The following is a 16,332-nucleotide window of genomic DNA, read 5'->3' as shown; positions in this document are numbered from 1 at the left end:
CCCTGCAATACCAGCTGATGGCAGAGAGGTTTTGCATGTCTATCTCCATGGCAAAATAGTAGACATTTTCCTTGTATACTAAATGCACAGGTTTCACATTCTCAGTATTCTTAGTGTTGCCAAGTATTCTGATTATTTTCCATAAGCATTTATACATATTTATTCACTGCTACCCTCTAGTGGTACAAGGCATAATGTTACAGCTGGATAACAGTGAATCCAAGTATATAGTTTGATTAACAGTTTTCACTATATTTCTGTGTGGTTTCATGTCAGGTCTTAATGGAATTCCCATATGCATTGTCAACGATGAGTGGAATGTGACTTCTCCGCTTTACCCTCATCCCATGATAAAGAGCAAACTTCCAACCAATCTCCTCGGTGTACCCAGCATACCTATAGGAGATCCACATGGTAACATAGTTCCATATCTTGGGGCAGGTATGATATTTTTAAAAATTGTAATATTTTATATTTTCCATTGGAAATATTAGATTGGATTTGATAAAAAAAAAACAATATCAGTGACTTTAAATCTTTATATAAATATATATGACAAAAAATGCTATATTTTTCTGGGAGCAAATTGCCCAATCAAAACTTTTAGCTACTTAGCCTGCCCGCCACGTATGTCAGAAATGGATTATGCACATGAAATTATTGTCCTCAGATTTAAGAGCCACACTGGCCATGTATATGTTTATTGTATCCATGGGAAACAAAGATTTTCTCCACTAGAATCAGCTTTTCTCTAATGTATTTCTTAAAAATAAAATCCCTAGACCAAAAAAATACAACAGTTGTCATACAGCCCTACAGTGAGATAGATTAGGAAGGGCAAATGGTCCAGATGTTGCAGATGTAGCACTGAATTACTAATCTTGTCTAACAACTAAACATTATAAAATAGAGGAGATTTATAATCAATTGGTATGGAAAGTCTTCAGACCCCTTTATATTTTTCTCTGTTTGTTTCATTGCAGCCATTTGGTAAATTCAAAAAAGTTCATTTTTGTATCATTAATTAATGTACACTCTGCACCCCATCTTGGATGAAAAAAAACAGAAATGTAGAAATTTTTGCAAATTTATTAAAAAAGAAAAACTGACATATCACATGGTCATAAGTATTCAGACCCTTTGCTCAGACACTCATAGTTAAGTCACATGCTGTCCATTTCCTTGTGATCCTCCTTGAGATGGTTCTACCCCTTCATTGGAGTCCAGCTGTGTTTAATTAAACTGATAGGGCTTGATTTGGAAATGCACACACACCAGTCTATATAAGACCTCATAGCTCACAGTGCATGTCAAACCAAATGAGAATCATGAGGTCAAAGGAACTGGCCAAGAAGCTCAGAGACAGAATTGTGGCCAGGCCCAGATCTGGGTTCTTAAGAGCACAGTGGCCTCCATAATCCTTAAATGGAAGAAATTTGTGACCACTTCCTAGACCTGGCCGTCCAGCCAAACTGATCAATCGTGGGAGAAGAGCCTTGGTGAGAGAGGTAAAGAAGAAACCTAAGATCACTGTGGCGGAGCGCCAGATATGCAGTCGTGAGATGGGAGAAAACTCCACAAAGTTTAACTATCACTGCAGCTGTCCACCAGTCGGGTCTTTATGGCAGAGTGGCCTGACGGAAGTCTCTCCTCAGTAGAAGACATATGAAAGCCCGCATAGAGTTTGCTAAAAAACACATGAAGGACTCTCAAACTATGAGAAATAAGATTCTCTGTTCTGATGAGACGAAGATGGACCTTTTGTGATAATTCTAAGCAGTATATGTAGAGAAAACCAGGCACTACTCATCACCTCCCCAATAGAATCCCAACAGTGAAACATGGTGATGGCAGCATCATGCTATGGGTGTGTTTTTCAGCTGCAGGGACATGACAACAGGTTGCCATTGAAGGCAACATGAATGCGGCCAAGTACTGAGATATCCTGGATGAAAACCTCTTCCAGAGTGTTCTGGACCTCAGACTTGCATGCACCCCAGGCAGCAGCAGACCTGGAAGTAGCAGGACGGGAGCCTCGGCGGTGAGTATGCTGGTGTCTCTGTAGAGAGAGAGGGACTGCACTCAGAGATGCAAACGCTATATTACCCCCCCCCCCCCCTTACGCCCCCTCTTTTCAAGTCTGTCAGAAATTTCTCCTGTAGGAGAGGGGCCTCTCCTCAGGATCAAACCCCTTTCCATCCACAAGAAAGAAGGTCTTCCCTCTTACCTTCTTGGTGGCCAAAATGTTCTCTACCTCAAAAACGTCCTCAGCGCTGACAGGAGTTGGAGTGGCACCTGGAATCTTAAGGAAAGAACTGAGGACAACAGGTTTGAGAAGAGACACATGGAAGGAATTGGAGATTTTCAAGGAGCCCAGGAGTTTGAGTTTGCAGGCTACTGCATTAATCTATTTCAACACATCAAAGGTACTAATGAAGCGAGGACCCAAATTATAGGCTGGTATCTTGAAGCGGATAAACTTAGATGATAGCCAGACCTTATTTCCAGGATGAAACCGAGTTGAGTTCAGACTAGTGATGAGAAATCTCGAGTAACGAGTATATTCGTTCGAGCACGCTTGGGTGTCCTCCGAGTATTTTTTAGTGCTCGGAGATTTAGTTTTTATTGCCGCAGCTGAATGATTTACATCTGTTTGCCAGCATAAGTACATGTGGGGATTCCCTAGCAACCAGTGCAACCCCCACATGTACTTATGCTGGCTAACAGATGTAAATCATTCAGCTGTGGCAATAAAGACTAAATCTCTGAGCACTAAAAAATACTCGGAGGACACCCGAGCGTGCTCGTGAAATCTCAAGTAGAAAGTATATTTGTTCATCACTAGTTCAGACGTCTCTTATCTGCATGTCTTTTCATCCGTTCGGAGGATTTCACCAAGGACGCTTTGGTATCTTCCCAGATCTCAGAAAAGTTTGTGACGAGGGAATCGGCAGCGGGAATATCGGAGGTGAAAGCAACAGGGAACAACACTTTGGAGTGTTGATCGTAGACCACAAAAAAAGGAGATTTGCCTGGAGACTCGCACACGTGGTTGTTGTAAGAGAATTCGGCCCAAGGCAGGAGCTCAGCCCAGTCACTGTGGTGATCATTGACAAAATGCCGTAGAAAATAAGTCAGGATCTGATTGACTCGCTCCACTTGGCCATTGGACTGAGGATGGTAAAAAGATGATAAATCCAAAGTAACATCCAGTAGCTTGCAGAAGAGAGGTTAACTGGACACCTATCGGAGATTATGTGAAGTGGTAGACCATGGAGGCGAAAAATCTGAAGAATTAATTCTTTTACCAGTACTGGCGCAGATGGAAGACCGGATAGCGGGATGAAATGAGCCATCATGGAGAAATGATCCACTACCACCCAGATGACAGTACATCCAGGTGACACTGGCAGATCTGTGATGAAATCCATGGAGATATGCTGCCAGGGAGCAGACGGCACAGGCAAGGGACACAACTGACCGGTCAGAAGCTGTTTGGGAGTCATATTTTGGGCACATCAGGGACAAGCAAAGATGAAATTTGCAACATCTTTGCCACCAATAGTGTCAAAAGATAAGGAGAGTTTTCTTCTGTCTGGCATGGCTTGCCACCTTAGAAGAATGTCCCCAGAGAATAACTTGCTTCCTGCCAGGTTCAGCCACGCAAGTCTTAAGGTACCTTCACACATAACGATATTGTTAACGATATCGTTGCTTTTTGTGACGTAGCAACGATATCGTTAATGAAATCGTTATGTGTGACAGCGACCAACGATTAGGCCCCTGCTGGGAGATCGTTGGTTGCTGAATAAAGTCCAGAACTTTATTTCGTCGCTGGACTCCTGCTGACATCGCTGGATCCGCGTGTGTGACACCGATCCAGCGATGTCTTCACTGGTAACCAGGGTAAACATCGGGTAACTAAGCGCAGGGCCGCGCTTAGTAACCCGATGTTTACCCTGGTTACCATCCTAAAAGTAAAAAAAAACAAACAGTACATACTTACCTACCGCTGTCTGTCCTCCAGCGCTGTGCTCTGCTCTCCTCCTGTACTGGCTGTGAGCGTCGGTCAGCTGGAAAGCAGAGCGGTGACGTCACCGCTCTGCTTTCCGGCCGCTGTGCTCACACAGACAGTACAGGAGGAGAGCAGAGCACAGCGCTGGAGGACAGACATCGTTAGGTAAGTATGTACTGTTTGTTTTTTTTTACTTTTAGAATGGTAACCAGGGTGAACATCGGGTTACTAAGCGCGGCCCTGCGCTTAGTTACCCGATGTTTACCCTGGTTACCGACATCGTTGGTCGCTGGAGAGCGGTCTGTGTGACAGCTCTCCAGCGACCAAACAGCGACGCTGCAGCGATCCGGATCGTTGTCGGTATCGCTGCAGCGTCGCTTAATGTGAAGGTACCTTTACTGGCGGGTAGACGAGATAAGTCTAGCGGAGCGACTGTGTTAATTTTTGAGGGCTCGATGATATGTTTAGGTTCCTCCTCTTCCTCATCGGAGGCCTGTAAGAACCTGGAGAGCACGTCCGCCTCAATGTTTTTATCAGCCGGCCAAAAGTGAAGTGTGAAGTTGAAGCGAGCGAAGAACACATAACACCTGGCTTGACGGGGGTTAAGCCGCTGAGCAGACTGCAGATAAGCAAGGTTCTCTTGGTTAGTGTAAATTACCACAAGGTGAAACGATCCTTCCAGCAAGTACCGCCACTCCTCCAGAGACAGCTTGATTGCGAGCAGTTCTTTATTGCCAATAGAGTAATTACGTTCTGGTGCCGAGAAGAGTTTAGAAAAAAAGCTGCAGGACACCATGCAACCGGATGAAGACTTCTGAGTGAGATCAGCACTGGTTCCTATGGAAGATGCATCGACCTACAGGAAGAACTGCTTGTTATGGTTTGGGCGATGCAACACCGGAGCCGAGGAGAATGTCTGCTTGAGGTATACAAAGGTGTCTTCTGCTCCAGGAGTCCATTCCTTAAGATTGTCTCCTTTGCAGGTTAGGGCAGAAAAAGGAGCAGTCCAGGAAGAAAAATGCAGAATAAATTGGCAATAATAATTTGCAAACCCGAGAAACCGTTGGATAGCCTTAAGACCATCTGGATGGAGCCACTTCATGATGGTGGATAATTTATCAGGATTCATCTTCAGACTGGTCTTTGAAACTATGTATTCCAGAAATGGAAGGGAGGACTGTTCAAAAGGAACACTTTTCATATTTGGCGTAGAGATGATTAGTTCTTAATCATAGTAGAACCTGGCGAACATCCCTCCTGTGTGTTGGCAGATCAAGATATTCAGATGATCAGGATGATCAGATGTTGTCCAGGTATACTACTACACACGTATAGAGCAGGTCACGAAAGATGTCATTCATCAGCTCTTGGAAGACGGCTGGGGCATTACAGAGTCCAAATGGCATAACACGATACTCGTAATGGCCATCGCGAGTGTTGGAAGCCCTTTTCCACTCTTCTCCCTGGCGAATTCAAACCAGGTTGTATGCCCCTTGTAGGTCAAGTTTCATGAAGACTCTGGAAACCTTCAGTCGATCAAACAACTCATCATGGGTAGGGGGTACTTATTTTTTATGGTGATTTGGTTAAGGCACCTGTAGTCAATGCAAGGTTGCAGAGAGCAATCCTTCTTTTTCACAAACAAAAACCTGGCTCTGGCCGGAGATGAGGATTTCTGGGTAAATCCCCTAGTGAGGTTCTCTTCTATATACTCGGACATAGCACGAGTCTTGGCCTGGGACAGGGGGTAAATTCGGCCTCGTGGAGGTGAGGTACCCAGCAGAAGGTCAATGGGGCAGTCATACGGTCTATGAGGTGGCAAGGTATCAGCCTTCTTCTTGTCGAAAATGTCCACATATGTCCAATATGTCTGGGGCAGGCCAGGCAAATTAGTTGAAGTAGGAGACCGGACAGGGCAAACAGGAGCAAGGCACATTTCGTGACATCCTGAGCCCCAAAGGAGTACTTCTCCAGACCTCCAGTCCAGAACAGGTTCGTGTTTTAGCAGCCAGAGTGAGACCTAGAAGTAGAAGATAAGAAAGACCAGACAGCGCATGAAGAGAAATCTTCTCTGAATGCAGTATCCCCACCTGTAGCTCCACGGGCTCCATGATGAACTGGATGGTCTCAGGAAGAGGCTTTCCATCCACTGAAGAATCACCAATGGATCCGGAAGACATAGGAATCTTAGAATCTTATACCGATCGACCACAGCTTGTTGACCAAAGTTACCCACAGAGCTGGAGTCCAGGTGGGCCAATTCAACAAAAGACCCTCTGCCGCAGGAGACAGACACAGTCAGGCTCAACGATGGAGAGGTAGAAGTCTTGCCCAGGGTAGTCTCTCCTACCGACCCTAGGCACTGGGGTTTCCCAATCTCTCTGGGCAGGAATGAATTAGGTGCTCAGAGCTGCTGCAGTAAAAGCATGTCCCTACGGCCCAACGAACCTCTTGGAGACGCTAGGATAGCTTCACTTGGTAAATCTGCATAGGTTCAGGTGAGGAGCCTGGCGTACCGATCTCCTCTCGTGGTTCACCTCTTTGCTCCATTCCTGAAACCTAATGTCAATTTTGTTTGCGAGAGACACCATGTCACCCAGAGAGGTGGGTATCCCCGGCCAGCCATTTTATCCTTGATTCGCCCAGAGAGGCCTTCCCATAAAGTTGCTACCAAAGCCTCATTGTTCCAAGCGAGTTCAGAAGACAAGGTACAGAAACGGCCGGCATACTGGCCCACAGAAAGGTTACCCGTGCCGTAACCGATCAGAGAAGAGGCTGCAGAAGAAACATGACCGAGCTCATCAAAGACCTTGCGAAAGGCTTCCAAAAAGGATTGTAGGTTCAACACTACCAGATCCTCTCTTTCCCGCAGAGGATTAAGCCATGCTAGGGCCTTACCAGATAGATGTGACATGATGAAGGCCACTTTGGCTTGGTCCGAGGTAAACTGATGAGTCAGGAGTTCAAAGTGCAGTGTGCACTGGTTAATCAACCCCTGACACAAAGTGGGATCTCTGCCAATGCGGAGCCCCCTACTTTTATGTAACGTGCCGTGGTGTAAGAGACAGGTACCTAGACCACAGCTACTGCACTGAAAAATTAAAGAGAACACAGTGAACCCCTGTTATAACCACAATTCTATCTCACAAACAAATCCAATTAATTTAAAACATATCTCATAGGATTTAGGGTGCACTGTGAAAGCATCAGTGAATAAAACACTGAAATGAAGAGATCAGAACACCTGACCACCACAGGATAAGAAATCACCAGAAAGTCTTACAGCTCAGGAATCAATAATATGCCTTTATTAAATATAGTGGCAATTTATACATATGATATAAAATACCGTATATACTCGAGTATAAGCCGAGATTTTCAGCCCAAATTTTTGGGCTGAAAGTGCCCCTCTCGGCTTATACTCGAGTCAATGTGGGTGGCAGGGTCGGCGGGTGAGGGGGTGAGGGCGCTGAGGTATACTTACCTAGTCCCAGCGATCCTCGCGCTGTCCCTGCCTTCCTCCCCGTCTTCTGTGCTGCAGCTTCTTCCTCTCTTCAGCGGTCACGTGGGACCGCTCATTAGAGATATGAATAAACGGCTCCACCTCCCATAGGGGCGGAGCCGCCTATTCATTCCTCTAATCGGCGGTGCCGGTGACCGCTGACAGGAAGAGCTGCGGCACCGAAGACCAGGCAGAGGGACAGCGCGAGGATCGCCAGGACTAGGTGAGTATGTCATATTCACCTGTCCTCGTTCCAGCCGCCGGGCGTCGCTCCATCTTCCCGGCCGGCGCCTCCATCTTCCCGACGTCTGCGCTCTGACTGTTCAGGCAGAGGGCGCGATGACGCATATAGTGTGCGCGGCGCCCTCTGCCTGATCAGTCAGAGCAGAGACGCCGGGAAGATGGAGGCGCCGGAAAACGCCGGGAGCTGCAATCAAGGGAGGTGAGTATGTGTTTTTTTTTTTTTATTGCAGCAGCGGCGGCGGCGGCAGAGATTTCTATGGGGCACAATGAACGGTGCAGGGAGCAGAGCTGTGTATATATGTGGGACATGCAGGGAGCAGAGCTGTGTATATATGTGGGACATGCAGGGAGCAGAGCTGTGTATATATGTGGGACATGCAGGGAGCAGAGCTGTGTATATATGTGGGACATGCAGGCGGCAGAGCTGTGTATATATGTGGGACATGCAGGGAGCAGAGCTGTGTATATATGTGGGACATGCAGGGAGCAGAGCTGTGTATATATGAGGGACATGCAGGCGGCAGAGCTGTGTATATATGTGAGACATGCAGGCGGCAGAGCTGTGTATATATGTGGGACATGCAGGGAGCATATGGCACCGTATATGGCACAGCAATGGGGCACAATGAACGGTGAAGAGCACCGTATATGGCACAGCAATGGGGCACAATGAACGGTGCAGAGCACCGTATATGGCACAGCAATGGGGCACAATGAACGGTGCAGAGCACCGTATATGGCACAGCAATGGGGCACAATGAACGGTGCAGAGCACCGTATATGGCACAGCAATGGGGCACAATGAACGGTGCAGAGCACCGTATATGGGCACAGCAATGGGGCACAATGAACGGTGCAGAGCACTATATGGGGCACAGCTATGGGGAAATAATGAACGGTGCAGAGCACTATATGGCACAGCTATGGGGAAATAATGATCTATTTTTATTTTTGAAATTCACCGGTAAATGCTGCATTTCCACCCTAGGCTTATACTCGAGTCAATAAGTTTTCCCAGTTTTTTGTGGCAAAATTAGAGGGGTCGGCTTATACTCGGGTCGGCTTATACTCGAGTATATACGGTATGTGTTTTTTAGCAATAAAAACAAAAAACGCAGGGACAATATTGTATGGTACCAAGAAAAAATAAATATAATATATATAACTCCCCAAAGAGAATGATGGATAATGCCTTTACTCACTGTGCCAGAGAAAATAAAAAAATATATATATATGAAAAAATAATAAAATTTATTATTATATATATATTTTTTGGTTTATTATATTTTATTTTTTCATATATATATATATATATATATATATATATATATATATATATATATATATATATATATATATATACAGTGGGGCAAAAAAGTATTTAGTCAGTCAGCAATAGTGCAAGTTCCACCACTTAAAAAGATGAGAGGCGTCTGTAATTTACATCATAGGTAGACCTCAACTATGGGAGACAAACTGAGAAAAAAAAATCCAGAAAATCACATTGTCTGTTTTTTTAACATTTTATTTGCATATTATGGTGGAAAATAAGTATTTGGTCAGAAACAAAATTTCATCTCAATACTTTGTAATATATCCTTTGTTGGCAATGACAGAGGTCAAACGTTTTCTGTAAGTCTTCACAAGGTTGCCACACACTGTTGTTGGTATGTTGGCCCATTCCTCCATGCAGATCTCCTCTAGAGCAGTGATGTTTTTGGCTTTTCGCTTGGCAACACGGACTTTCAACTCCCTCCAAAGGTTTTCTATAGGGTTGAGATCTGGAGACTGGCTAGGCCACTCCAGGACCTTGAAATGCTTCTTACGAAGCCACTCCTTCGTTGCCCTGGCGGTGTGCTTTGGATCATTGTCATGTTGAAAGACCCAGCCACGTTTCATCTTCAATGCCCTTGCTGATGGAAGGAGGTTTGCACTCAAAATCTCACGATACATGGCCGCATTCATTCTTTCATGTACCCGGATCAGTCGTCCTGGCCCCTTTGCAGAGAAACAGCCCCAAAGCATGATGTTTCCACCACCATGCTTTACAGTAGGTATGGTGTTTGATGGATGCAACTCAGTATTCTTTTTCTTCCAAACACGACAAGTTGTGTTTCTACCAAACAGTTCCAGTTTGGTTTCATCAGACCATAGGACATTCTCCCAAAACTCCTCTGGATCATCCAAATGCTCTCTAGCAAACTTCAGACGGGCCCGAACATGTACTGGCTTAAGCAGTGGGACACGTCTGGCACTGCAGGATCTGAGTCCATGGTGGCGTAGTGTGTTACTTATGGTAGGCCTTGTTACATTGGTCCCAGCTCTCTGCAGTTCATTCACTAGGTCCCCCCGCGTGGTTCTGGGATTTTTGCTCACCGTTCTTGTGATCATTCTGACCCCACGGGGTGGGATTTTGCGTGGAGCCCCAGATCGAGGGAGATTATCAGTGGTCTTGTATGTCTTCCATTTTCTAATTATTGCTCCCACTGTTGATTTCTTTACTCCAAGCTGGTTGGCTATTGCAGATTCAGTCTTCCCAGCCTGGTGCAGGGCTACAATTTTGTTTCTGGTGTCCTTTGACAGCTCTTTGGTCTTCACCATAGTGGAGTTTGGAGTCAGACTGTTTGAGGGTGTGCACAGGTGTCTTTTTATACTGATAACAAGTTTAAACAGGTGCCATTACTACAGGTAATGAGTGGAGGAAAGAGGAGACTCTTAAAGAAGAAGTTACAGGTCTGTGAGAGCCAGAAATCTTGATTGTTTGTTTCTGACCAAATACTTATTTTCCACCATATTATGCAAATAAAATGTTAAAAAAACAGACAATGTGATTTTCTGGATTTTTTTTTCTCAGTTTGTCTCCCATAGTTGAGGTCTACCTATGATGTAAATTACAGACGCTTCTCATCTTTTTAAGTGGTGGAACTTGCACTATTGCTGAGTGACTAAATACTTTTTTGCCCCACTGTATATATATATATTTTATATTTTTTTTATTTTCTCTGGCACAGTAAGTAAAGGCATTATCCATCATTCTCTTTGGGGAGTTATATATATTATATTTATTTTTTCTGGGTACCATACAATATTGTCCCTGCGTTTTTTGTTTTTATTGCTAAAAAACACATATTTTATATCATATGTATAAATTGCCACTATATTTAATAAAGGCATATTATTGATTCCTGAGCTGTAAGACTTTCTGGGGATTTCTTATCCTGTGGTGGTCAGGTGTTCTGAGCTACTGCACTGAGAAATGTTACAGTTCTACTGCTTTATGTCTATATTTTGGCACAAGTTTGGTGAACATTGATACATTTTGAGCCACATTCCCTTTCCCAATAAGCCTACTTTTTGCTAAGTCACATTTGTTGAACAAGGCATCGAAAGTATCTAAACATATAACTGATGTGGTGGAAGGTACAGCACGTATGCTTTTTTAAATGAACACTAAGCTTGATGCATTCAACTGAGAAATCTCCAATGGAAAAACAGCGTTTGCAAGCAAGCAACTATGGCAGTCCTTTTATGCTTTTATAGGGACTTGCATAGATAAACTTATTGCTGAATATGTATATTGATGAAACACAACCAACACTTTAGCTTCAGCATTTCTCTAGAGAGATAAACAAAAAAAGCAAGAATGTCAAGCTGCTGCAATGCAGGTAGGTGCAGGCTCCATTAGGTGGAAGTAGAGTGGAAGCAGGACTGTATCTAAACAGAGCTGGCCTGCAGTGCAGCAGTGAGGTTACCACAGGTGGCAGCAGAATAGTCAAACTAGCCAGGTCAAATCCTAGGTCAAATCCTAGACTGTAGCGCAGTACCAAAGGAATAAGCAAATTCACGGTCAGATACGAGCCAGGGAGTCCGTAATGGTCAGGAGCGGATTACACAAAAGACAAAAGACAGAAGCAGGTCAGGATACAAGCCAAGTCAAAACCAGGGAGTCAGCACTGAAGGGAAACACGGAGTCAAGACAGAAATAGGGGAAAACAGAGACACGAGTTCAGACAGCAACGCAGCAGGACAAATTAGAGCAATCAGAGTCAGCTACAGCAGCACTAGGCAAAAACTATAACAGACATCGTCTGAAGAACACAGCGGGGATAAATAGCAAACCCGAGACCAGACTGAGGCTAAGAAAGTTTAGCTCTTGACATGACAAAGAATTGTCATATTAGAAGAGCGAATCAATAGGACAATAAGAGACAATTTGGGGTAGAACACCATTAATTCTTTCTATTGATTCTGCATTTTATTGTCTTGTAACTAATCGAGTAAACAGTCTGTAATAAATAATAGGGTGCAATCTACCCAATCTTCCAGAGCATTTAGCTGCCCAGTAGGAATCACAGTGGTAAATCTATCACTCTTTAATCTCCTGTAACGCAGGTTCCATGTCTGAAGCATGGCGGGATGAGCTGAAAGAACTTGCAGCAAAAGTCTGCACAACAGACAGAAAGGCAGAAAAGCAAGAGGTATTACTTATGCTTCATTGCAAGAATTGGGTAAAACTATTCTTTCTTAAAGCGACAGTTAAAATATAGTTAAGGCATAATTGTATATGGTGACAGCATTATAAGCAAATGTGTAAGCGCTGTCACAATTGCGTCCCTGGTTTCCATTTCTAATGAGAACTAGGATCTGTACCTGAATCCTTTACAGACAAACTGACTTTGTGTGACCAGCATTTGCGTTGCTTCCTACAATGACCTCAAGCACCTCCAGATTATGTAAGGGCTAGGTGACTAAGGGTATGTGCACATGCTGTGGAATTTGCTGTGGATCCGCAGCGGATTGGCCACTGCAGATTCGCAGCAGTTTTCCATGAGTTTACAGTACCATGTAAACCTATGGAAAACAGTATCCGCAGTGCACATGCTGCCGAAAAAAACGCGCGTAAATGTAGCGTTGTTTATTCCGCAGCATGTCAATTCTTTGTGCGGATTCCGGAGCGGTTTACACCTGCTCCATAATAGGAATCCGCAGGTGTAAAACCGCAGATGAAATACGCACAAAATCCATAAAAAAAGCGGTAAATCCGCGGTAATTCCACAGGAATTCCGCAATGCGGATTACCTGCAGATTTACCAAATCAATGCAGAAAAATCTGCAGAGTAATCCGCAGCGTGTGCACATAGCCTAAGAAGGAGAGGGATGGACTGTTACATCAGATGACATGACTTGCACCTTCAGAGATGGTTTGGGATGTGTTGGATGAGAAGTTAAGGTAAAGCAGACAACAAATGCTCAGCACCTTTGCAAACTCCTTGAAGTTTGTTGGAAAGTTGTTCCAGGTGACTACCTGCTGAAGCTGCTTGAAAGAATGCCAAGGGTGTGTGTAAAGATGTCATCAGAGTACAAGGAGGGTACATTGAGGAATCTAAGGTTTAACAAATATTCTAGTTTGTTTCACAAGAATTTCTTACTTCATGTTTACATGTGTGCTCATTTGTGGTTTTGCTGCCTTCAGTCTGAATTTACAATGTATACATTCAAATAAAAATAAGGAAAATCACGGCAGAAACAGATGTGTCCAAACTTTTGGCCTGTACTATATACTACTTACTAAATCTGTCTCCAGTGCTCCTCATATGTGTCTTGTTGATTAACTTAGACAACAAGTTATAAAAGTGTAATTTTATGAGATTAATTGTCAGTAGTGTTGAGCATTCCGATACCGCAAGTATCGGGTATCGGCCGATACTTGCGGTATCGGAATTCCGATACCGAGTTCCGATATTTTTGTGATATCGGGAATCGGTATCGGATCCATATTAAGGTGTAAAATAAAGAATTAAAATAAAAAATATTGATATATTCACCTCTCCGGCGGCCCCTGGACATCACCGCTGGTAACCGGCAGCCTTCTTTGTTTAAAATGAGCGCGTTTAGGGACTTCCATGACGTCACGGCTTCTGATTGGTCGCGTGCCGCTCATGTGACCGCCACGCGACCAATCAGAAGCCGCGACGTCATTCTCAGGCCCTAAACTCCTCATTCTAGGAATTTAGGACCTGAGAATGACGTCGCGGCTTCTGATTGGTCGCGTGGCGGTCACATGAGCGGCACGCGACCAATCAGAAGCCGCAACATCATTCTCAGGTCCTAAACGCGCTCATTTTAAGCAAAGAAGGCTGCCGGTTACCAGCGGTGATGTCCAGGGACCTCCGGAGAGGTGAGCATATCAATATTTTTTATTTTAATTCTTTATTTTACACATTAATATGGATCCCAGGGCCTGAAGGAGAGTTTCCTCTCCTTCAGACCCTGGGAACCATCAGGATACCTTCCGATACTTGGTGTCCCATTGACTTGTATTGGTATCGGATATCGGTATCGGCGATATCCGATACTTTTCAGGTATCGGCCGATACTATCCGATACCGATACTTTCAAGTATCGGACGGTATCGCTCAACACTAATTGTCAGCCTTCATACTGGAGAGAAGCTGATGCAACAACTTATTTTCCTTGGAATCATGACACCTGGTGCATCAGTTGTTGTGCTGAATGTTTTTTCATGTGACTCGTTGAAAAGTCAAGTTTCCTATTGGAGTGCTGGAAGGGACACACCTAGATATTGTCATCAGTTGTGCCTGACTTTGACATTAAATGGATGAACACGTTTATGGAACCCATTAGAAGAAGGTCCACATTTGATAAAAGCTTTTGCAACTGCAAACAGACTCATAGGTTTTTAGGTTTCATAGAATCATAGAATGTTAGAGTTGGTAGAAACCTCCACGGTCATCGTGTCCAACCCCATGCTCAATGCAGGATTCACTAAACCATCTCAGACAGATGTCTGTCCAGCCTCTGTTTGAAGACAACCATTGAAGAGGAACTCACCACCTCTCGTGGCAGCCTGTTCCACTTATCAATCACTATAGATTGGGTTTCAGTCTACCCAATCAAGTACATGTATAAAGATGCACAGCCATAATATATATACTGTATTTTCTTGCATATAAGACTACTTTTTAACCCCTGAAAATCTTCTCAAAAGTCGGGTATCGTCTTATACGCCAGGTGTCGTCTTATAGGGCAGGTGCGGAGTAATCTGAGGTCGCCACATATTGTGGGGGGAGCGACCCCAATGACAAGGTGAGGGGGCACCTCACCGGGAAGGTGTAAGTGAAGCAGAGGCAGAGAAGGAGATAATAGGATACAAGGGCGAGCCAGATGAGTGAAAGAGGAGTGTTTTTCTAGGCACAGCACCGCTCTCTCTCTTTTTTGCATAACTCTGGCATCCCAGACGCTGACAGTTTGCTTCACTTACACCTTCCTGGTGAGGCGCTCCCTCACCTCGTCATCGGGACCACTCCCACCCACTATATACGTCGACCGCAAATTGCTCTGCACCCACCCTATAAGACGACACTAAGACGACACCCAGCATATAAGACAACCCCCGACTTTTGAGAAGATTTTATATTTTAACTGGAAAATTTGGGGTTCGTCTTATATGCCAGAAAATATGGTATATATATATATATATATATATATATATATATGTACTAGATTGTGGCCCAATTCTAATGCATCGGGTATTCTAGAATATGCATGTCCCCGTAGTATATGGACAATGATGATTCCAGAATTCGCGGCAGACTGTGCCCGTCGCTGATTGGTCGAGGCGACCTCTATGACATCATCGTCGCCATGGCAACCATTATGACATCTACGTCGATACTGTGCCCGTCGCTGAATCAGAAACATGGGATGTCTACGTCCTTTATGACATCATCGTCGCTGTGCCCGTCACTGATTGACGTGGGATTTCCAGGACAGACAGACGGAAAAACCCTTAGACAATTATATATATAGATACTGTATATCTAATATATAAAGCTGAATGTGTGTATGTGTGTATGTATGTATGTATGTGTGTATGTCCGGGATAGGCATCTGCACCGTCGCAGCTACAGCCACAAAATTTTTGCACACTCACACGTCTGGACCCCGAGAGCGTCATAGGCTATGTTGTGAGGTGAAATTTTAACCCCGCGCATTCCAATTCCCCAAACAATTTTGCCCCTATCTACATAATGGGGAAAAAGTGAAAGGAAAAGTGTTGGAGGCGTCGCAGCTACAGCCACAAAATTTTGCACAGTCACATGTCTGGACCCTGAGAGCATCATAGGCTATGTTGTGAGGTGAAATTTTAACCCCGCGCTTTCCAATTCACCAAACAATTTTGCCCCTATCTACATAATGGGAAAAAAGTGAAAGGAAAAGTGTTGGAGGCAAATTGACAGATGCCAGATTTGAACAGGGGGGACTTAAAGAGTGAGAGCGATGGCACCAAAGAGTATATACTGTACAGATGCTAAGGTGGGGCCCCGACATGGGATACTCACCACACACGGGGATATGAACACACACACAAAAGGCGCCACAAACTACCACGTGCTTGAACACATATACCACCCTTAGCACACATTTCACCACACATACACCAACCTCGCCACATAAAAGTCGAAACACAAAAGTCGCCGCTCAAAACTTGCCACACGTGCAAAACTCACCTCATGGAAAACTCACCACACACAAAACTTGCACCCACGGA

The 16,332-nt window shown here is 44.4% G+C and overlaps 1 protein-coding gene across 4 annotated transcripts in view; it reads left to right on the top strand.

Moving 5' to 3' along the window:
• The window catches only part of TBATA (thymus, brain and testes associated), a 70,085-nt gene that overhangs the window by 39,542 nt on the left and 14,211 nt on the right, over nucleotides 1–16,332 (top strand). For all 4 annotated transcript variants that reach the window (XM_069753203.1, XM_069753204.1, XM_069753205.1 and 1 more), the window contains 2 exons: nucleotides 277–441; nucleotides 12,153–12,238. In XM_069753203.1, coding sequence (XP_069609304.1) covers nucleotides 277–441; nucleotides 12,153–12,238 — 251 coding nt within the window. The remainder of the gene's footprint in view (nucleotides 1–276; nucleotides 442–12,152; nucleotides 12,239–16,332) is intronic.

The sequence above is a fragment of the Ranitomeya imitator genome, chromosome 2 (genome assembly GCF_032444005.1).
Source record: "Ranitomeya imitator isolate aRanImi1 chromosome 2, aRanImi1.pri, whole genome shotgun sequence".
In the NCBI taxonomy this organism is placed as follows: domain Eukaryota; kingdom Metazoa; phylum Chordata; class Amphibia; order Anura; family Dendrobatidae; genus Ranitomeya; species Ranitomeya imitator.
Note: the sequence above shows the minus strand (reverse complement) of the source record. Positions and strands in the feature narration are given on the sequence as shown.